The 22,909-nt window shown below is 37.0% G+C and overlaps 2 protein-coding genes across 4 annotated transcripts in view; one reads left to right on the top strand and one right to left on the bottom strand.

Annotated features, from left to right (window-relative positions):
- LOC136839370 (tigger transposable element-derived protein 1-like) overlaps positions 1-9,770 on the top strand; it is a 25,820-nt gene extending 16,050 nt beyond the window's left edge. The window contains exons 2-6 of the mRNA XM_067105284.1: positions 2,248-2,438; positions 3,223-3,469; positions 5,366-5,527; positions 7,267-7,495; positions 8,611-9,770. Coding sequence (XP_066961385.1) covers positions 9,103-9,672 — 570 coding nt within the window. The 5' untranslated portion in view covers positions 2,248-2,438; positions 3,223-3,469; positions 5,366-5,527; positions 7,267-7,495; positions 8,611-9,102 and the 3' untranslated portion in view covers positions 9,673-9,770. The remainder of the gene's footprint in view (positions 1-2,247; positions 2,439-3,222; positions 3,470-5,365; positions 5,528-7,266; positions 7,496-8,610) is intronic.
- Positions 9,771-10,850: 1,080 nt separating this feature from the next.
- Positions 10,851-22,909, bottom strand: part of Ankle2 (ankyrin repeat and LEM domain-containing protein 2) — a 52,671-nt gene continuing 40,612 nt past the window's right edge. For 2 of the 3 annotated variants that reach the window (XR_010853304.1, XR_010853305.1), the window contains exons 11-14: positions 20,024-21,037; positions 19,260-19,391; positions 11,219-12,171; positions 10,851-11,162 (exon numbers count right to left, since the gene is read on the bottom strand). Coding sequence is in view for 1 of the 3 variants with exons in the window: in XM_067105283.1 (XP_066961384.1) it covers positions 11,994-12,171; positions 19,260-19,391; positions 20,024-21,037 (1,324 nt within the window). In the remaining 2 variants the exon portion in view is untranslated. Of the gene's footprint in view, positions 12,172-19,259; positions 19,392-20,023; positions 21,038-22,909 lie in introns of all 3 variants that reach the window. The other variant, XM_067105283.1, reaches the window with a different exon arrangement.

Here is a 22,909-nt window from a genome sequence, read left to right on the forward strand (position 1 = left end):
AGTGCCAATCGTAGAAGTTCCACTCAACCAAGTATCCTAATGACTCTACAACCACGGATCTTCGCTCCAGGAACAAGATAGTGTGTGTTGGGGGAAGTTTTCGGTCAACTAAACTTTTCCCTTATCTCATACCTCTTCAATATATAAATCAGGAAATAGCATCAAGAGCCTTTTCACTGTTAGATTTTTGGGATTATGAAAAAGGAAGCAGAAACAGGATTTTAATTCATCAGGAGTGAATGCAATTTATTACAGCTTACTCTGTATGGAAAGCGCAATAATTCTCTTCCATATTTTGGTTATGCGTTGATTTTCTTAAGGAACTAAACTGTATTATTATGACTGTTCGTTTTATTTAAAAGGAAAGACGCTGTGAGATGTAAAAGAATATTTATTTCGTTTTAATGGATAAAATTTTTTTACTGGGATAATTCACCATGAACACAAAGAAATTATAATTAAACGTAAAAAACATGAAGAAGCACATAAACTAAGGTAGTACGTCATTCACATATATTCACCGTACTTTGAAAATAGCTTTCATTTACATGCATCTAACTTTGCACAGGCAAACCCGATATCCTATGTAGTAGCCTTTTTCATTAAATCTCGTTTCATAACTGTCGAACAAATGCAATCTCACTACGGAGCGCATGCATGCTATAAGAGCGTTTCCATCACTCTTCCTTAATACTGCTGTTTGATGCCGCCAGACATAATAAGGGGCTATAAAGATGTTTATCCTCGCCTCTTATTATCCTGAATGACAGGGCGGTCGTAATCGAGAAATGTTGCTCTATGCCTTTTATGGATCCTAACCTCTGCTGAGAGTCTCGGTCAAGTTTGAGCTTAGTTTGCCACAAAATACGATGATTCTCTTACTTTAGTGTCTGCGCCTTGTCGGCAACACTAATGAGAAAGACGGATAGGGAGACAGACATTCAGAGAGAGAGAGAGAGAGAAAGAGAAAGAGTTTTCTTGAAAATTGTAGTATAAAGACGCTGGACACTGAAAACGTTTCGAATGAAAACTGGTTAATGAGAGATTTTCCTAACGTGAATTCGTATGCAGATATGAATAAAATTCAGTTGAAATGAAAAGGTTCTTTACGTAATGAAAATTAAGGTAATAAAGATGAATATGAGCTCTATTAGTAAGCAAAAAAAATCGTTTTGTGAAATGGAAGAGAATGAAAATCATTAAAGCCAGAAATTTAACCTGAAAGGGTGGTTTTATCGTACAAGAAGCTTATTAATTTCTAGTGTAAGTAAAATATGGTGCATCATAGAAGGCAAATTGTCAGAGACCAAGAACCGAAACCCAGATATGAAGGATTAAATTGAGATGATAATTGGAAATTGATAGCAAGCTATCATTAACCAACGTTTTCACTCGTACAAAATGAAACTTTTTGCCGAGTTTTTTTTCGTTTAATATTCATGCAGAACTGTTTTGATGCTATAACAAAGCTGGCCTTATGCCAGCAAAGCATCTCGCACACAAAGGTAACCATGATAAAAACTAAAGCCGAAAAATTTAACTTATGATCTATCGCCCCGCATCTTAGCTTGACAACTAATTCTAAGTTATCATTTTAGTAATCGATATTTTTCATATAATTGATCATACAAGTTACTCGAAACACATATCTGAGCATTCTGGTTAATTATCTACTGGCATTGCATTACAGTGGCACATGTTATCAACAGATAACTTCAAATTGAAAAGTATAGAATTGTAGAACAAGTAACATGGATAATATTTATTATATATATCCGGGATAAAAGTATCGCGACTTTGTTACCCGTTAATCGTTTTTATATTTAGAAATTTTTAAAGTGTTAAGACATTAGATATTTTCTAAACAAAAGTATAAGTTTTTGTATTTAAGTATTTACGTATTTTTAATCATACCTTACCTATTTTGATATATTCATATTAAGCAGTATAATGGAAATGGAAAATAGTTCATTCCAATTATTATAAAAATTATTCATTTTAACTCTTCTTTCCAATTATAAAAATTATTCATTTTAACTATTCTTTCCTCTTTCAAATACTGTAGTTACTAATATATAGAGATTTGTGAACTAATTCTGATTAAAAGTACTTTATAACAAAATAACTTTGATCTTTTCCTCAGAAGAATATCTGGAAAGAATTCTGAAGACAAGTATTTTGCAAAACTCAGAAATTTCCGTTATTCTTGCAGCATAATTATCCAATCCATTTCAAATTTCTTTCCAGGCTGTGGCAAAGCATGCTGTCAAGCGGGCTGTAAGAGTCTCGACCCAAAAATTAAACTAACTGCATGACGCCATTTGTTTCTTGAAGTGTTCTTTACTGACATCTGGAAGCATTAACGATGTAAATGAGAGAGAGCACCGGAGTACCTAAAGTCATGTTGAGGCTGCCTCCAACACGTTAAGAACATAACAGTAACTGTTGGCTTTTTGTAACCGCTTTTATAACTGGTTTTTTAGGCGAGTCATTATGAGATGCATAAAGAGTTTCTTTGAGAAAATGATAAGAAATGTAATGATGCCAGTGAAGACTTTTTCTTGGTTACTGACCTGCGTGATGAGAAAGAAAGCTTTGCCATACTTTTGGATCAAATGTCTTCATTGTTAAATTTGTGTTTACACAGTGTTTACTGTATAACTTTTTAAGAACACTTCTGTTACCGGTACTTGTAAAAGGAGTTCATCAGTAAGTTTTGGTTTATTGTTGGCTTATTGTACTGCATTCAGAGGGCAGTGGGAGGACGGGGATAAGGTGTGGCAGGTGTTTAAAGGGTACGGAAGTTCCTCCAAATGTGGTTATTAACTGGTTTATAAGTGCAGGGCTTATCATATAATTTACTCCCCTGTTTTATAACAACACTAGCAGTTTTCCTGAATTACAGTAGACCCTTCAAATCAAACGTGGAATGCAATTCGCAATCATTTCAGAAAGCCATGGGGACCCTAAAGAATTTCGCTCTCTGTTTCCATATATCTGAAGCATTAAGTCTATCTAAAAGTTTTTGAAGTAATAAGATATTTATTTTTTTAAACAAATTGTCAACATAACAAAATAACTGATACTTTTCTTCAAACGTCTAACGATACATTTCACAGAGCATCTTGAAGGAACTTTGAAAGCTCAAGCATCTTACAAAACTCAAAAATTTCCATTATTTATCCAGCAAAATAATCCAATCCATTTCCAATTTTGTTCCAGGCAGTGGAGATGCATACTCTGAAGTGGGTTGTAAAAGTCTCTACCCAAAACTAACTAACTGCACGATGCCATTTGTTTCGATAGCGGTCTTTTACAGACCTCTGGAAACAGGAATGATGTAAATCGTGAGGGGCACTGGAGTATAAGGTCATGTTGAGTCTGCCTCCAAATCGAAAACAGCATGACAACAACTGACAACCCCACGCAACCGCTTTTAAGAACTAGATTCTGGTATGAGTCATTCAAGGTAAGTAAAAAAACAGTTTTGCAATAAGAAAATGAGTAGAAAATTGATGCATGCAGTGAAGAAATATATCATGGTTAATGACTTGCGTTACGAGAAAGACAGCTCTGCTGTACTTTCGGGTGGAATTTGCCTCTATTAAGTTGTTCTGGGTTTACAAGATTTTTCTCTTAGAACTTGATCCGGAGCATTATTGATAGGTGAAAAATGAGATTATCATTTTACAATGTTGGAGGATGGGGGTATGGTGTGGAGGGTGTTAGGGAATTACGGTTCCATTAAACGTGGCTACTAAACGTTTATGAGATCAGTAATTACCATAAGATTTACTCCTCAGTCTCTTGACTACACCAGGCATCTCCCTAAATTACTGTAAATGTTTTAGTCAATGTGGAATGCAATAGTTGGTAAATAATTTTTTAAACATATTTTTTTTTTACTGAGGATCACCCACAAATTTTCTTGTAGATGATTCATCAGTATTATTTCAGAAGCTTTATGTTTACCTAAGAAAGTTTGATTTTAATGCTTGTATATTAAATAATGAAAATGTAAGAGAGTCTATTCCAATTCATATGGAATTATCCATTTTAATTTTTCATTCCTGCTGCAAAAAGTTACTGAATTAGATTATAAGCTTGACAACAAATTAACTTTTTTCCTTAAAGAGAGCAAAGATGCAAATCACAGAATATCTTGAAAGAATTTTGTAGGCTCAAGTATGTTAGAAAACTAAAAAAAAAAATTTATCACATCTGCAGCAAAAATAATCTATTCCATTTCCAGTTTTGTTCCAGGTAGCGGCGATGCATACCGTCAATTGGGCTGTAAAAATCTCGACCCAAAAATTTAAGTAACTGCACAACACCATTCGTTTCCAGTAACCTTTTACTGACCTCTGGAAACAGTAATGATGTAAATAAGGAAGGGCACCGGAGTATAAGGTCATGTTGAGGCCATATTCTATACGAAATAGTTTTTCATTGAGAAAATGGTTAGAAATGGGATGCCTCCATTGAAGAAATATTTCCTGGTTAATGATATGCGTGGTAGGAAAGCAAAGTTTCCTATATTTTCTGGTAAAATGTTTCTTATTGGGAAGTTTGATCAGCGTCTACATAATTCTTATTGTAGAACTTTATTTAGCAGATTTCTGCTACTTGAAAACAAATTTCATCCTAAAGGCCTGGCTCAATATTCCGTTGTGTTCTGAGGGGACGGGGGAGGAGAGGTTGTAAGGGGATGGGCGTAAGGAGTGTATGAAGGGTGTTTAACGGAAATGGTAGTTCCGCCAAATGTGGCTACTAACTCATTTATGAGAGCAGTGATTACCATATGGTTTACTCCTCTGTCTTGTGGCCACACCACTCGTTTCCCTAAATTGCAATAATCCTTTTAAGTCAATGTGGAATGGAATATATCCTAATCATTTGAGAAATGTATTTTATTAGTACCAAGGATCATATTGCATAATTTTCGTCTAGAAAATGAAATAAATGATCCAGAGGCATTAAGATTACAGGTACACGAGAATTTTTGAGATGATAAGGCATTAGATATTTTCTAAACAAAACTAACTTCGTATTTACAAATTGTGATACATTCATATTGAGCAGTTATAATGAAAGTAGAAGACAGTTCGTCCCAGTCAATATGAAAGTTATTTATTTTAAATATTCTTCCCTCTTTTGAACAGTTACTAATATATCGAGATTCGTGAACCAATTCAGATCAAAAGTGTGATAACAAAAACACTTTGGACTTTTCTTAAGGATATCCAGAAAAAATTTATTTGTAAGGCCCAGGTATCTTGCAGAACTTGAAAAGTTCCTTGATTTCTGAAAAGTTCCTTGATTTCTGCAGCAAAAGTAATCCATTCTATTATCAATTTCGTTCCAGGTAGTGGTGATGCATACTGTCAGATGGGCTGTAAAGGTCTCGACCCAAAAATCTAACTAACTGCGCTATGCCATTTGTTTTGATTGGTTGATTGATTATGAAATTTAGGTCTTGAAGACCAAGCACCGGAACCCATCATGATTATTCAGCGCGATACTCAAGGTGAAATATATAAATTAATGATACGATTGATAACGAATAGGTGAATGATGGTATACTAGTAAAATTCAGTGTTAAAATATGAACATAAAAAATGAAGAATCATATTAGAACCACCAAAAAATAAGTATATATTAAACTTTTATATTCAAAATATACATTTAGTGTAAGAATAGGCTAAATATGACTAAAATCTTTATTAAATATACTGAAATCATATATTATTAAAATAACCAGACTTTTTCAGATAACTCATAAGGTTATCTACCTCAACGTCATCTTTTAAAATGTCTAAAATAGTCTTCCCAGTTAATAAGTACTTTGCCCTAAGGCGATTAAATTTAGGATAGCTGACCACCACAGGGAGCACAAAATGGGGCACTGGCTCCCTCTAAAATACAGCTATGAGTGAAGCGGATATGGCCAATCCTAAGCCGTGTTAGGATGATCTCAAATCTTCTGTTACGATTAAAACCCAAACTCCAAAAATCAATACTTTTTCTAATGTTTCTGTACTTCCTATTTGTGGATAAAATGGGGGAAGTCCATCTCTGCTGCCATTTTGTATGAATGTATCATCTGATAACTGGGATTGCGTTCTTTTCCTGACTTCTGGAAGCAACAGCAATGTCGTCAATGAGGTAGGGCACCAGAGTATAAGGTCACGTTCATGCAGCCTCCAACACGAAAACAACATAACGACAATAACTGTTGACCCTATGCTACTGCAATTAGGAGAACTAGGTTCTGGTATTATTCATACCATGCATAGAAAGGTTTTTCATTAACAAAATGGTTAGAAATATGTTTCCTGCAATACAGAAATATTTCCTGGTTAATGACATGTGTGATAGAAAAAAAAGCTTTGCCATACTTTCAGAAAAAATGTTCCTTTATTGTTAACACTGTTCTGTGTTCAAACAAATCTTCTTGTAAAACTTTTATCTACAGCATTTCCGTTAGATGAAAAAGGAGTTTATCATAAAAGCCTGCCTCAATACAGTTTGTTGGGGAGGTGAAGGGGCAAAAACGAGGCTGGAGGGTGTTTAATGGGAATGGGAGTTTCAACAAATGTGGTTACTAACTCATTTATGAGAGCAGGGATTACCATATGATTTACCCTTCTGCCTTATGACAACACCAGCCTATTCCGTAAATTACTGTGGAATGCAGTACAGGTAGTTCATAATAACTTGAGAAATGTATATTTTATTACTGAGGGTCATCAAGCATAATTTCTTCTAGAGAAAGAAAGGTTAGTACTAATCCAGAGGCATTACGTTGGCCAAGAAATTTTGAAATGAGATGATAAATAATTTCTAAACGTAACTATAACTCATTAAATTTTGGCCAAGAAATTTTGAAAGGAGATGATAGGTAATTTCTAAATATAACTATAACTCTTTAAATTTAATAATTCAACTATTTGTTATACAAATTTGCAAATTATAAAACAATCATATTAAACCGAAAAATGGAAATGTAAAACAGCCCTTTCCAACTGATACAAAGGTTATTGATTTAATTTTTCATTCTTGCTGCTAAAAGTTACTAACATGTAAAGATTCTTGAACTGAGCCAGGTTATAGGTATAAAAACGAAATAACTAATATTTTCCATAAAAAGTGCTTAAGTAAATTCCACAAAACATTTTGAATGATGAAGTACCTTGCAAAACTAAAAATTTCCATTACATATTTCCCCAGAAAAAATAATCTATTCCATTTCCCCTTTCATTCCAGGCAGTGGCGATGCATACTGTCAAGTAGCTTGTAAAAGCCTTGACCCAAAAATCTAACTGCACAATGCCACTTGTTTCTGATGACATTCTTTTACCGACCTCTGGAAGCAGTAACAATGTGAATGAGGGAGAGAATTGGAGTATAAGGTCATGTTGAGGCTTGTCTCCTACACGACGACGACATAACAATAGCTGACGACACTGTGCAATGTTTTGAGAACTAGATTCTGGTATGAATCATTCAGAGATATGTAAACAGGTTTTCATTAAGAAATGGTTAGAAATGTGATGCCTACAGTGAAGAAATATTTCCTGGTTAATGACATGAGTGATAAGAAAGAAACCTTTACTACACTTTTGGATAAAATGTATCTCTATTGTTAAGTTTGCTCTGAGTTTACATAATTGTACTGGTAAAACTTATTCTAGAACATTTCTGTTACTTAAAAAACGAATTTATCATAAAGGCTTGGCTACAACACTGTATGGGTGGGGGAGGTAGGAAGATGGGGGTACAGTATGGACGATGTTTAATGTGAACGGGAGTTCCACCAAGTGTGGCTATTAACTTGTTTATGTGACTTGTTTATGTGACCAGGGATCACCGTTTGATTTACAGCTTGGTCTTATGACAACACCAACCGTTTCCTTAAATTGTAGTAAACTTTTCAAGTCACCGTGGAATGGATTAGTTCGTGTTATTTTGGGAAATGTGCTTTTTTCATTACAGAGGACCATCCTGCATATTTTCATCTAGAAAATGAAGTCAATATTAATCCAGAAATGTTAAGTTTACTTTAAAATTTCTGAAGTGGTAAATATTAGATATCTTCTAAGTAGAATAGATATTTTCCAACCAAATTTGTAACTCATTTTATTTATCCATTAATTATCAAAATTTGCATAATTTTATACATAGTTATTAAACCAGAATAGTGGAAATGTAAAACAGTTCATTTCAAATAATATGAACATCAGTTACTTTAAATGTTCTTTCCTCTTGCGAGCAGCTACTCACATATATAGCTATTCGAGAGTTGAGTCAGATTTATGAGCACGATATCAAAATAACTTCTATGTTTTCCTTAAAATGAGCAGAGGGACATTTCTCAGTATATCTTGAAAGAATTTTGAGTGCTCAAATATCTTGTAAAACTCAAACCCATCACTGTTTCAGCAGCAAAAATAATCCATTCCATTTTCAATCCTGTTCCAGGTTGTGGCAATGCATTCTGTCAAGTGGGCAGTAAAAGTCTCGACCCATTCATGTGCCTCTACATTATTGTACTGTGCTAAAATTGTTTCACTGTGAATACCTGTGTACTTTATGCATCTTTCTTTGCAGTTTTAATCCGTGTAATCGTGCCCTAAGATGCCTCCTAAATGCCCTGCTCCATCTAAGGCTTCTGGCAAAGAGCTTAAGTGCCAGATACGACTTCTGGAAATGTTGAAAGACGGCAAGAGTTACACAGCTGTAGCCTGCCATTTTGGCATGAATGACATTACCATGTGCTACATCAAGGAGAAAGCGGCGGAGATAAGAAAGGCAGTGCATGTTAACTTTTTCAGTAGTGCAAAAACAATTTCTACAGTTTGTGATAAGACAATCGTGAACATGGAATCGGCACTGGCATATTGGATGAAGGACTGCCATAAGAAGATCCCCCTCGACAGCAACATCACTTGCAAGAAAGTACAACTCTACCAGCAGTTTTCGACTGTTACGGAAGGTGGTGACATACAGGAAGCAGACTTCTTAGGCTTCAAGAAATCCAGTTTTTAGAGGTGATTCCAACTCAAGAGTGTTTCTCTGCATGGGGAAGCGGCATTGGCAGACATGGAAGCAGCTGCGAAATGTCCTAAGACCTCCAGGAAAATCTTCAGGGACAAGGGCTACCGTCCAGAACAGGTATTCAGTATGGACGAGACTGGCTTGTTCTGGAAGAAAATGCCTTCCTGGACATACCTCATGAAGGACAAAGCCAGAGCCTCCAGTTTCAAGGCCCAGACAGATAGGGTTACCCTCATCATGTGTGGGAATGCAGCCAGCTTTATGCTGAAACCGTGCCTCATTCACAAGGCTGCAAACCCCAGGGCCCTAAAGAATAAGAACAATGGCTTGCTGCCTGTGTTTTGGATGCACAACCCCAAGGCCTGGATCACCAAAGTCCTTACAGATCACTGGTTCATTCAGAGCGTCATCCCTCAAGGTAGGCAATACCTCAACGACTTGGACTTGGAATTCAAGGTGTTGTTGATTATGGATAATGCTGGTGGCCACCATGTTGATCTTTATTATGACAGAGTCCAGGTCAAGTTCCTCCCTGACAGCACCACCTATGGACCAGGGCGTGATCCGTGCGCTTCAAGATACTTTACACCTGGAACTCCCTCGAGCACCTTTTGAATGCAATGGACACTGACAGTGAATTTACGCTGAAAGACTATTGGCGTAAATTCACGACTGCCACGTCTGACCGTCAACTACTGATCGTTGAAGGATATTGAAGGATAAATGCGTGCCGATGACATCACCAAGGATGAAATAGACACCCTCATTGATACCCACTCTGACTCACCCACTCTGACGGATCAGGATTTGGAAGAGCTGACGAAGTCTGCCAGCGAGGAAGATGACACTCCAGGTTCAGGGGACAGGATGAGGAGGAGGATGAGGGCCTGTCTTTGAAACATTTGTCCCAACTTAAGAGGGTAATCACGGAGGTGCAGTTGTCAGCTATGGCATGGGATCCTTACATGGAAGACTCCTAAAGTTCACAAATGCCCTTCATGTGGCAATGGAACCCTATAATAGCGCCCTCATCAGCATGAAGAAGCAGTGACAGCAGCTGCCCATCACCATGTTTATCAAATGGATGAAGAAGGACCCTCCAAAGCCCCCAGAAACCCCTGAGGAAGTGCCTGAAGAAGGGGAAGAGGCACCCCCAGAGGAGAGTAACTCCTCTACTTTGCTGTGCATTCATATCTTCATCATTCATCAGACTGCACAGCTAATTCACCATCATCATCTTTGATCAACATTCATCACTGGTGAGTACCCGTATGATTTAATCATTATTGTCATTATAACAGGTAAAGTATTATTATTATTATTATTATTATTATTATTATTATTATATTTAATCTATATTTTATCACAGGTACAATATTTGAAAATTGGAACTTATTACCTGTATTATTACAGGTACAGTATTATTATTATTATTAAATTTTATTTAATATTATTATTTAATCTTCATCTTAATATCAATATTTCAAAATTATTATTTAAGATTAAATAATAATTTTATCTTAATCTTAATATCAATATTTCAAAATTAGTACTGTAAATCATTATTTGATCATAAAAAATGTATATTTAGCCACGAAAATATTAAAATACAGAATACTGATCTGCAAAAATCTGCAAATATTTTGGAGATAGGTTCCACAGAGAAATCCATGTATAGCTGTCACAAAAGTAATGAATTGATGAAAAATATAATCAACATACACAGATACTAAAAATGATCAGTAGTTAAATTGTATCTCATAAATTTTTTTGTGTAAATGAACAGTACTACATTACAACCAAACATTCTTTATTGTCTGTTATAAACTTGGCATTCTTCAAAAACCCAGTAAGCTAACTGATACTTAAAAAGCATATAAACTTGTTCTTAAAGATAATAAAGTTAGTTTATATGAAGTTTATATGAAGGCTTCCCAAAAAAGTGTATTATTTAAATTCAGGACTATTAGCTGGCCCCAGTAAATGCAAAGCAGTAAATAAAAAAGATACCTGGAAATAAGCTTTTATCATAGGTTGATTCTTTGAAAGTCTGCTACATTTTTAAAAAATGCTCCAATGATATACCTAGAAAAATTAAAACAGACCTAAATCTTTCAAGAATCATTACATAATACAAATTCACTACATGTTAATAATTGACCTAAATCTTTCAAGAATCATTACATAATACAAATTCACTACATGTTAATAATTTACTGTTGTATATTATTACAATCTGTTAACCTACTATTTAGTGCTAATTAATTTAAACATCATTTAAAGACCAAATTGTGAACCCACCTTCTTGAATAGAGCACACGACCCTGTATAGCTTCTCTAAACTTGGAAATCAAGCTACAACAGTTAAAACTACGATGCTCAAATAGGCAAACAATTTATGTTCTTTTATAAAGATTATGGAATAATATACAGCACCTGCACTAAATACCAAAATGTAAATCTATACTGCTTTTTTTTTTTCATATTACAAGAGCTATGTAAAAATGTTACGCAATTGTTAAGAAGTCAATGAAAAATATTTAGTATGGTGCTGTAAAGTAAACTGTACAGCACATTAGGCAAGATGAAAATCTGGATAGTCAGGATAAAAATCTTGCATACACAATGATGCCAAGTTGCAAATACAAAAAAGCAAAATTTCCTCAGAAATTAGCTTTGCTTACATACAAATGTAATATATCATTTGCTCTGCATAACCCTATATATCAGGCTATGCTACAATATATACTTCATAAAAAAATAGCATTAATCTTTCAAATAACTATTATGAGTTAAATATGTAGACACTATCTGGCTATCAATATATTCTCATAAAATATATTATGTTATATACATTTTACACAAGTGACTAAGTTGATTGCTCAGAGTTACCCTTTGGGATAACAAGTAAGGTAAGATGTAAGTTTAGCATTTGTTTAACTTAGAGATGATGATGATGATAATGAGTCTCTTTGTTCACAGAAAAGTATTCTGGAAGTAGACAATGGCATATTAGATCTTTGATTTCTTGGAGGAGTAGTAAAATCAGTACTTGACATCTTTGGCACAGATGATGGACGAAAGCTAATTGAAACTTGCGAAGGTGTTGCCCAGCTGAAATATAAACAGTAATTTTATTTTCATGTGATTATTAAAATGCAATACAAAAAAATTTCACTTACACAAGAATTACAACACCAAGACAGCAAAGAATTTCCCTTTTAAGAAAAATTAGTAATTCAAAAATAAAAGCTTCAATAAACAGATATGGATTAGTAAAATGATATATGACTAGGCAGGAAATTATTAATGATACCACAACTACTGAATGTTGGTAATATTACAGAAAAATGACAATTCAACCACAGCATAGGTAGGCACGTTTTCAATGCTAAAATACTCAAGATAAACTTGTTTTTAAATTGGGAACTAGATCCAGTGGTCATCCAACACCTATTTCTAAACAAATTCCCTTGAGTAATGGACTAAACTTTAACCTACAGAGAGAAACGAGTAAGTCCACTACTTGTTGAACAGTACTAGAGAAACCCCACTGACGACACCAGTCACAGTAGACGGCCCATTTTCCTTGGTACATGGCTGTAGATGATGATCTGAAATAATCAGACATCTCTGTCGCTGTTCTGCGAGAAAAGCCTCTTGCTCACAAGGAGATACTGGATAGTCTCCAGCCATGAGGAGACAGCGACCTTACTGATCAGTCAGCAAAGCTAGGAGATAGGGGTACCATTCTGAATGTGGCCACAAGGGAGTCACTAGGGTCATCCTAAGGTTCTGCGAAATCATCACTCTGTTGATTATTTGTCGGATTAGGCAAAATGGGGGAAAAGCATAAGCGTCCAGGTTGTTCCAAGGGTGGTGCCGGGTGTCTTTTGCCATGGCCCAGGGATCCGGAATAACCGAACAAAATACCTCTAGTTTTTTGGTTGTATCTTGCACAAAAAGGTCTACTGTTGGCCTACCCCACTGATGAAAAAGTCTTTCTGCTACCTGCTGATGTAGTGACCACTCTGTCCTCAGCCCTTGACCTCAACGACTGAGCTTGTCTGCCACAACGTTCCTCTTGCCTGGAATATATCTGGCTAAGAAATGCACTGGGTGTACTGTTAGTTCGTGAAGTTGACGGGACACTAGCCCCGTTTGTTGACATAAGCTACCTCTGTAGTGTTGTCGGACATGAAAACCACAGAGTACCCTGTCACCCTTTCTTGAATGAAGGTGGCGGCATCCTTGAGAAACAAGCTTCTCTAGGGACGACAGGTAACCGAGATGACTTGCTACTGATGTGCTGGTTGCTGCTTCTGTCTAGATAGGAAGGACTGGACAATGCTCTTGAACTTGTTGATGTGTTGGTCTGCTGGAAATACCCTCACTGCTGTCGTGTCTATGAGCATGCCCAGGTAAAAAATTCTTTGGCTGAGCGTGAGATTCAATTTCTCTAAATTTATCACAATGCCTAAGCTGTGAGTAGACTGTCCCTGTCTTGGATTAGCTTTACCTGAGAACTTGCCAGGACTAGCCAGTCGTCGAGGTATCTCAGGATGTGTATCTCGTGAGAATGAGCCCAGGTTGAGATTAGGGTGGACACGACCTGTGGGCAGTTGAAAGGTCGAAGCAAAGTACCTTGAATTGGTAAACTATCTCTCCCAGACTGAAGTGAAGAAACTTCCGGGATGATTGGTGGATTGGAATCTGGAAGTATGCATCCTCCAGGCCTACCATGAGCATGAAGTCATTCTTCCTGATGGCTGCTAGACCTGCAAGAGGCATTCCCATCTTGAACTGAATATTTCTGATGAAAAGGTTGAGAGTAGACAGGTCTATGACCAGTCTCCATTCGCCCAATGCTTTGGGAACCAGAAAGAGACAGCTCTAGAAGCCCGGAGATGGGTCTTTCACTACCTCCACAGCTCCTTTTTCCATCATTTTCTTCACTACCTCTTGGAGAGCTAGATGCTTCAGCAAACCTTGAGCATATGCTGATTGATGAAGAGGACACTCGGGGAGGGGAGGAGGAAACTCAAAGGGGAGTAGATATCCCACCCGTAGAATAGTTACTACCCAGGTGTCTGCTGCCAATTTGCCCAATTGCTCGTCAGGCAACCCCCTTCTCTAGCCCTACCTCTGCCTCCTCTCCTGGGTCTGGAAGAAAGGGGCTGAAAGGGCCACTGCTGAGGAGCTTTCTTGGTTGGAGATGGCAAAGGTTGATGACCTCTGCAAGGTCCCATCGTGCCTCGAGGTCTTTTAAGAGAAGTGTAAGAAGAAGTTTGAGATCTGGGCTTAGACGCGCTGGCATGAGAAGGACCAGATGACTTATAGACGGCTTGATGCACAAGACGGTCATTGCTGTCTGCTTTAACCCTTAAGGGACGGCATAATTTATCAATGTGCAGCAGCCCAGACCGGGGAAACTTTGAGGTCGGCAAAATAAAAAAAAAAAATCACATCAATGGAAACAGAATGACGCATACATTCACATTGTATAAATAAAAAAATTATAAATAAAAATATTATAACAAATTTTCCCTACCTTCCACGAGAAGTTGAAAATGACTATTTACAACCCCTTGTGGGGCCTCATTTACAAGACAATCGTAAATTTTACCAACTTATATATGTTTTTTCTAATAAATAAGTTTTTTGGATTTTGTAAAATTATTATTACTGCTCACACAATATCAAAACAGATAAGAAATAAAAGCAGTAACAAATTTTTTGCATATTTGTTGTAAAATATTCACGTAAATTTATGAGAAGGAAGATTCAGTAACTTTTTTTTTTTACTTTTACATGCTTTTTCTAATATTTCTTTGCAATTTTCTTTGTAAAATTACATTTACAACTGACATACTATCATAAAAGACAAAAACAAAAAACAACAGCAACCCCTTTGTATATTTACAAGCAAATTTACACAAAGACTCATGTGAGAGAGAGAGATGCAGTACCTTCCCCCTTGAAGTCACAAGCATTAATGATACTGGCCTAACTCTCACATCTGTATAAAAGAATTGCCATTAGTGAATTTATAGCATATAGAAGTATTGGCACCTTTGTTTCAAATCATTATTACCATAACAGTGGTGCGTAATTCTGCTTCACACTGAAGCTCAATCCGTCCACCTCCCAAAACCTGTTTTACTTCACACTGAAGCTCAATCCGTCCACTAAGGGTTAAGTCTGTCAACTGCAGTGTCAAGCTGGTCCTTGGGGAAGAGAGACGAGGAGCTTAACATATTTCCATTCCTCAAAGCTAGGATGGAGACTGTAGAACAAGAAGGAATCTTGTCCTGTTCCCAATCCCATCCATGAGAACAGGAGCAAGAACCAAAACAAAGAGATGAATACCATGATTGGTTACACGACCATGCAGGACTCCCGTTACGTGAAGAATGGTCACAGACATGTGATCAAGAGCACAGATCACGGTCCCTTCTGGAAGAACATGAGCAAGAATAATGACGTTGAGAAGAAGGCCGTGGGTGGTTATGCAACCATTCACAGCTCTCAACATGCGTAGAAGAGACACGGCCATGTGATCAAGGGCGAGGACTATGAGATCTAGGAGGAGAATGGTCCTGATCCCGAGAGCATTCCTACAACTGACTTCTTGATGGGAGCCTTATCGTCCTTCTTACGTCCTTGGAAAACACTCCTTCCTTGAACAGAACAAGTAGATGAAGATGAGATCAGAAAACTCCTCTGGAGAAGTTCGATCCATAGATTTGGGGTTCTTAGAGGAAGCTTCTCTGGGCATGTGTGCTGCAACACAGGAGTCAGGAACTGGGCGAGGTTTGTCGGCTAAGGCAGAAGAAACAAACACAGCTGTATGCTTTGAAGGAAGCACGGCTATGTGAAGAAGCAAGAAGGCTCGGAGCAGCAATGGGTTTGACACAGTCGTGTTTGGATGAACAAGGATCAACTGCAGGAGAAGAAGAGCAGGAATCAGAAGAGGGCCTGTGAATCTTCTTGAGTTTAGGAGCTATGAAATCCCTCTTCCTCCAATGTCTGACAGGGATGGATGGAACAGACGACGACGAAGAAGATTAAGAAATAGAAGACGAAGATAGAAGACAAAGATTAGAAAGGAGATCTCCGACGTCTCTTCTTCGATTTCAGCAACTCAGTAGAGCCGTACTTCTTCAGAAAAACACCTTCGACTCTGTCAGTGAGAGCCTGAATGAGAGTCAGAGGGAGCAGACGTAGCAGGTCCAGGGATGGAAGTCGATGGAAACGACACGAATGGTAAGGGTGCGGGGAAAGCCGATGACAGTTAAGATGACATCACAGAAACTGTAGCTCTGGAAACTGTCACAGGGAGAGCCATTGTAAGTCGAGATCACATCACAGAAACTGAAGCTCTGGAAACTGTCACGGCGGTCGGCACTGGGATGCGGGAAGACATGCAGTGGGACAATAGGCAGGCAAAGGTTGGTATTCCTGATAGGCCCTAAAGACGCCCAACACTCAGAAAGCTTCTGCGCATCCACCCCTGAAAAGACTGTACAACAGTGAGCTGCCTCCTCCCTCACAGGAGGGGAAGCTTCCCCCACCTAAAGTGCAGGGGTAGCGACATCAATTACAAGATCTCCTGAACCCCATTTCAAAACATCTAAAGACGAAGCAATAGAAGAATGAGAGGGAGTTCAATCCTCCAGAGAAGATGAAATGAGACCAGATTTTGGCACGGAAGCAATAGAACAAGAAGGAACTGATGCATCTGCCGCCATTGGGGCGAGAAGCCTTCCCAAGATGAAGCCGCCAATTTCCTCTTATATCTCCTCTTCCTACCGAAACTTTTCCATTGCTTAGGAGACCAATTACGACACTCAGAACATGGATTACTTATATTATAATTGTTAGATCTGCACCTGCTACAAGTGAAAAGGGGTTAGATCTGCACCTGCTACAAGTGAAAAGGGGGTCTGTATCCATGGCGGCCAGATAATAAGAACAAGGGTTGTTACCAACCCCCAGGCATCTTCTCTGAGGCCTGGATTGCTTAGATGATTCACAGGTTTGCATTTCTAAGAATGCAAAACACACACAAATAACACAGTATCACACAAAAACACACAAACAAAAAAAGAATGAAAAACCAGAATGCCAGAGCGTAATATGGGCAAGAAGTGCTAAAACAACCGGCTTCTTGGCTAGAAAGGCAGTAGCGCCATCTTGCTATGAAGGCAGTTAAAGAGAAACTGGTACACCACAGCGTTGTTGGGTAAGCCAGGTACCTCCTTCACCCCCATAGGCTGTCTCCCATTGCCACCAAAATCCTTGGGTTATTTTAACTGGACTCCAGCCAGCATTAGAGAAATTCCCCTTATGTCAAGACCAAAGGTTGGACCTGGTACCTGCATCAAGAGCAGTCTATCTGGGGATGAAAACAAATAAGAGACACACCTTAGTTTTACCTTCAGAGAAGATCCATGGATTGAAATCATCTATTCATCAATACCTTCCAGTTCAAATTCTCCCTGCAAATGCCTGGCAAAGACTCGCTGGTCATATGATCTCACTGAAGAAGCTGCCCCATACAGCCACTACACCAAAAACTTTCCTGCTACAGCTGAAAGGATCAGGGAAACTAGAACTAAAGGCCATCCCTATCTTGTTCCAGTCTCTATGGACGTAAAAAATTTTCTACAGTGGGGGTAGTGGTAGTGACTTCTTGTCACTGCTTGACAAGATATTTTTTGGTTTTCAAAAACCTCAACTACTGAGAAGGCAATGCCAGTCTTTTGGACTTAAAGCTTCAAGAGCATTGATGTAAAATAACAGGAATCAGCATATAAACTTATTGAAGTCCCATGCAATCTTTTTAGCATTAAAAGTTTTTTCTCCTCACATCACATGGGAACCATTAGAAAACGTTTTGACAACTTTAACATTTGTTAAATGGCCCAGGAACCAGGGAAAGATCAACCTGTTTACATCATGCTACTGCTATCTTTGCTCTGGTGGAAGAAAACAAGGTAATTTTATTCCAAAGGTTTGTTCCAGGCATGAATAACACTTGAAGAAATGCTCTAAGCAAGCAACCAGATGCTACCAGCAGAATGATCCTTTCATCTAAACATTTGCAAGACTCTGTGGCACCCGTGAGACAGCCCTCTATTATACTAGTTAAAACTAATGAATCTGAATGAGGTGTTCATAATGGATCCATATGCATAGAAGATGGATACTTTTTGCATTACTGCAGCAGACTTAAAGCCTAGACCTTTGCTTCATTTCCACAGCTCAGACCAGTCCACAACAAGATATAGATATTGGAGAATCTCACTGTCACCCTGACTGCTTCTCCTTGACCTTAAAACTCGCTGGTCTGTGTTATTCCAGGTTATATACATACACAAGTCTCATATTTGAACACCAAGGTTTTGACACATCTTCCTCTTCTGACCAAGCCTCCTTACAAGCCCTCACCTCAAACTTTGATCCCTGATCTAACTTCCATGGCTGCTTTTCTTCTGGTCTTTGCTTTAGCAAGGACGGAAGACTTCATGCCATGTCCAAAAGGCTTCCATTCCAAGAACTGCAGATCAATTGGCATTTCCTCAGCTTGATTTTGTGGTCGAGATAAACTTCAAGACATCAAGAGCAAGATACTGCTCTGTTTCCAATTAATTTGCTTGTGGCCCAAGTGATGAATAAAAGGGATCTTCAGCGCTGTTATGCTAGGGCCATATTTATATACTAGTATAAGACTACAGACTTCAAGAAGTACACATTAAAGCCTTTCCAATCTATAGTCTGAACTAAGAAGCATATTACCAAGATACTTCTCAGTCTAGATTAGAGTAGTAATTCTTGGAGGCTATGAGTCAGCAACTAAAGAGAGGGCAGCTCAACTTATAGCTCCAGTTCAGATGATTTGGAGTCTGAAGCATGGACTGTATGAAGCTTATTAATAAAAAAGTAAAGGATTACATACAATTGAAATTAAAACAAGAGAAAGATGCAGTTACTATTTAACCTGAAAATAAGCTTGTGGTACTGGAGGGGATCCCAGCCCTATTTCTAATTCTTCAATCATCAAACTTCTGCAAAGAGAGAATGAACGTAAAAATAACACTGGAATGATGACAAGATGAAACACCTTGTTATCTGAGAGAGAGAGAGAGATATATTTATTGCCCTAAGTACTATTTTTCTTGGAACATCATTAAACATACCTGTTTCTCTGCTCCTCAGAAAATGAATTCATCAAATGGATCCACTGGCAAACATGTGGATAAACGTTCTCATCTACATCTATTGATTCTATAGCAGCTAACACATCAGCATCAATCTTGCTAGCTTCAGGACTGGAACGAAAAAGTATAAAGAAAATCATCCACATACATAAGATAATACCATTACAGTTTACCCTTGCAATTGAGTCACTTCTAGAATAATACAGTAATGGTCAAAAGCATTAGTTCCAAAGTGAATCAAAATCAGAGGTAAATAAAAAAAATTAAAAGTTGGAATGACAGGTAACAAGAGGTCTGGGGAATAAATTAAAAAGTAAGTGGTAAAACACAGAGCAGCAGTGGATGAAAGGGAATGAAAAAAAATTTGTTAGGCATAATGTAAGCACTAACAAAAGAATAGGCATAATATAAGCACTAATAACAAAAGAATCCTTTCTCATTTAAGGTCAAAATAAGTTTTCAATAACTCGATATCAAAAGTATAAGGTTTTCCTTTATGACACCCTTCATGAATAACAAGTACATGAATTTTAATGCACAAAACACCATTTCAGTAGTCAATAATCATTTACATTCATTTCTGGCAAAGTATTTTGATTTCTAAATTTTGCAAGAGCACATAACTAGCATCACTTACAGGGGATGAGTAAACCTAACTCTTCTATGAGAACCTTTTTATAAAAGCAGGGATAAAGAAAACTGTCACATTACTAAAACTTCACTACAGCTGACAAATAACTTACCCACTGATATACACTTTTACACCCTCCTCTGGTGTGATCATGTTATCCTCAAAGGATGAAGTTGCTGAAACAAAGCTAGCACTATCATCATTTTCTTCTTCTTCATCCAGCTTCTCCTGAACTCCTTCTACCTTATTATATACACCACTCCCCACAGTCAAAGTGGCTTTAATAACTTTTTCTCCATGTTCTTCGAAGGTTAACTGTTTAACTATAGTTTCTGAGTACTTTCTATTACTTATTTCATTCTGATTAGTTTCCCACCTTTTACAATCACTGAATAACGTCTCATGAAGAAAATTAAAAGCTTTGCCATATTTCCGGTTATTAACAGGGGTCTCATTTACAGGAGCCTTCTCATCTTTGAAATCCCAGCAACACGTGCAGTCACCTAACTGTAGTAAATGCATTCTCAAACTATTGCTATTATCATCAGATGACATGTCCGAGCTGCAATTATTATAAGCAATTGTAAGAGCCTTTTCAAGAGCACGTATAACACAACTAATGTGATTAGTGTTATTTCTTTTCTCCTGATTTCTTTTGGGCTCAATGTCTGTAAATTCCTCATCTGAAGAATCAACATTCATAAAATTCAAGTTGGATACTACTACTTTCAGTGTTTCTGCAAGTATGCATAAGTCAGAAGGCATTGAATTTTGCTTTACAAATTCTGTAGCTTTGAATGCTAAAAGAATATGGATAAACCCACAATCTAAATCCATTTTGAGATCTTTTGTAAGGAATTTGGTAACCACGTTTCCCAGACAAAGAATTTCTGGTTTCAGCTTTGTCCTAACTGTTCTTCCTACAGAAAGATTTGTAATGGTGCTGCACTGAAGCTCTTTGGCCAAATCCAATAAGATATCAGCTAGTCTTGAGGCTGACACATGAATGGATTTTGTGACATAAGAAGCATACTGCTCATCTGGATCTTGGTAGCATGATCTGTCGACAGCATCCTCCCCACTGCCCTGTAGTTTTTCTTGCTGTCTCCATGACTCCAAAAACTTGCTGTGAAATTAAATGAATTGTAATTATGTGTGGTATTCATTTTAATCATCTTTACTGATATTAATAGGCAGTTTAAAGTACTACAGTATAAAAAACATCAGTGTAACATACAAACATGTCTCTACAATATCACTTGCATGAAAAGGATGCAAATATTAAAAAGAATATTTAGAAAGGTAACAACATAGTTTTAAATTTGTTTCTATATTACATTCTATGATGTCATAAGCACGTGTCATATATAAACAGCACAGTAATACCGCCCACTACATTAATTCATTCCAAGATGCACAACTTGAGGTGAAAAATGATCTAGGTCAAATAACCCCTTTAAAAAAACCTAAACACCCAATAAACCCATATAAGCAACCTCCTCATGTTGCTGACACATGTACAATAAGTTGTTCAATAGTTAAACATTTTGATGTCTTTTTTTTTATACCTAGTAATTATAAAGATCTGGCCTTTTATTAATGATAGTGTTCCATCCCTGAAGCAATATCCTTGACACAGGTTAAATCCACACTTTACTGTGAATGACTGTCAATGCCACAGTCCGACTTCAGCCAAGAGAATGAGTTATGGCGGCAATCTTTTTCACTTCCACCTTATTTTACAATGGAATAGCACTACTCTTATTAACACTAAAAACTTTCTTTGAAACCATGGCACTAATTATTCATGACAAATTCAATGCAAGTAACACACAGACTAACACTGCCCAGCTAAACACTGAAACTGAAATGTTATGTACTATAACATTTTTTTTAAGCTTTTAAATGGTTTTACTCTGTGTGCACATTACAATACTATTCAGTTATATTACCTAATATACTTGAACAATTGTTTTTATATGATTTTACACTTTTCTACTGATTTTTTTTCATTACCGAATATTATTTTATATATATCTAAACATTTGTTTTTATGTGATTTGGTACTTTTTTTTATCTACTTCTATTTTTTATGGTGTTTTAACATTTATTACCAACATAAAGATGCATAAACTGATGTAAGCTATTTTTATTTTTCCTTATACTTTAAAAAGTCAAAACATCAAAAACACCTTAACTCAGAACAATGTCACAGGATTTATAATAATAAAATATACACTGTGAAGGACTATCTATTTACAATAATAAAAAGGCAAGCTTCTCGGACAAATAATGATGGATTTCATGATTAAAAACTGCACTATAACAACTTACAAGATAAAGCAGAAATAAAACTACCACAAGCTAACATGTTAAAAGATATTAAAAGCAACCAAGTCAACTTTCTAAACTTTCACAGACTGCACCTAAGGATTCATTCTTAAATGAGGTACAAATCAGGGCATGATAATGGGTAAAAGAAAAGGGATCTTCAGTATGGCCTACCAAGAGAACTAGTTAAATTTAGCATATCAAAAACACATATCCTTTAATGAAATATGAATAAACTGTATCATTAACATAAAAATACAAAACTAAAACTCCAGGAAGTTCATGAGGCCATCGAATGATTGCATGCATACATATGTACGTTTACCTTTTTTTTTTCTTACACCTCAGAAAATTGAAACCTTCAAAAGGGACCCACATTTGCTTATCCTAGACAATATGACTGCAATGTCTTATATCAAGAAGTTACGCTCATGCTAAGCTCCTCTCAAGTCAGTACTTGCTAACATGGTTCCACAATCCAAAAATGGACCGGTTTGCCACAAGTGAGAACCATCAACTTCCAGTGTACGTGTCTCTGAACCTGGACATTCAGGAAATAGCAAGAGATGCATTCCGACAATGCTGGAACAAATGGAAGACGATATACCTTTTCCCTTCATTATCCCAGATTTTGAAAGCTTTGAACAATCTACAAGCTTTCAATAGA

The sequence above is a fragment of the Macrobrachium rosenbergii genome, chromosome 6, assembly GCF_040412425.1.
Source record: "Macrobrachium rosenbergii isolate ZJJX-2024 chromosome 6, ASM4041242v1, whole genome shotgun sequence".
Lineage (NCBI taxonomy): Eukaryota > Metazoa > Arthropoda > Malacostraca > Decapoda > Palaemonidae > Macrobrachium > Macrobrachium rosenbergii.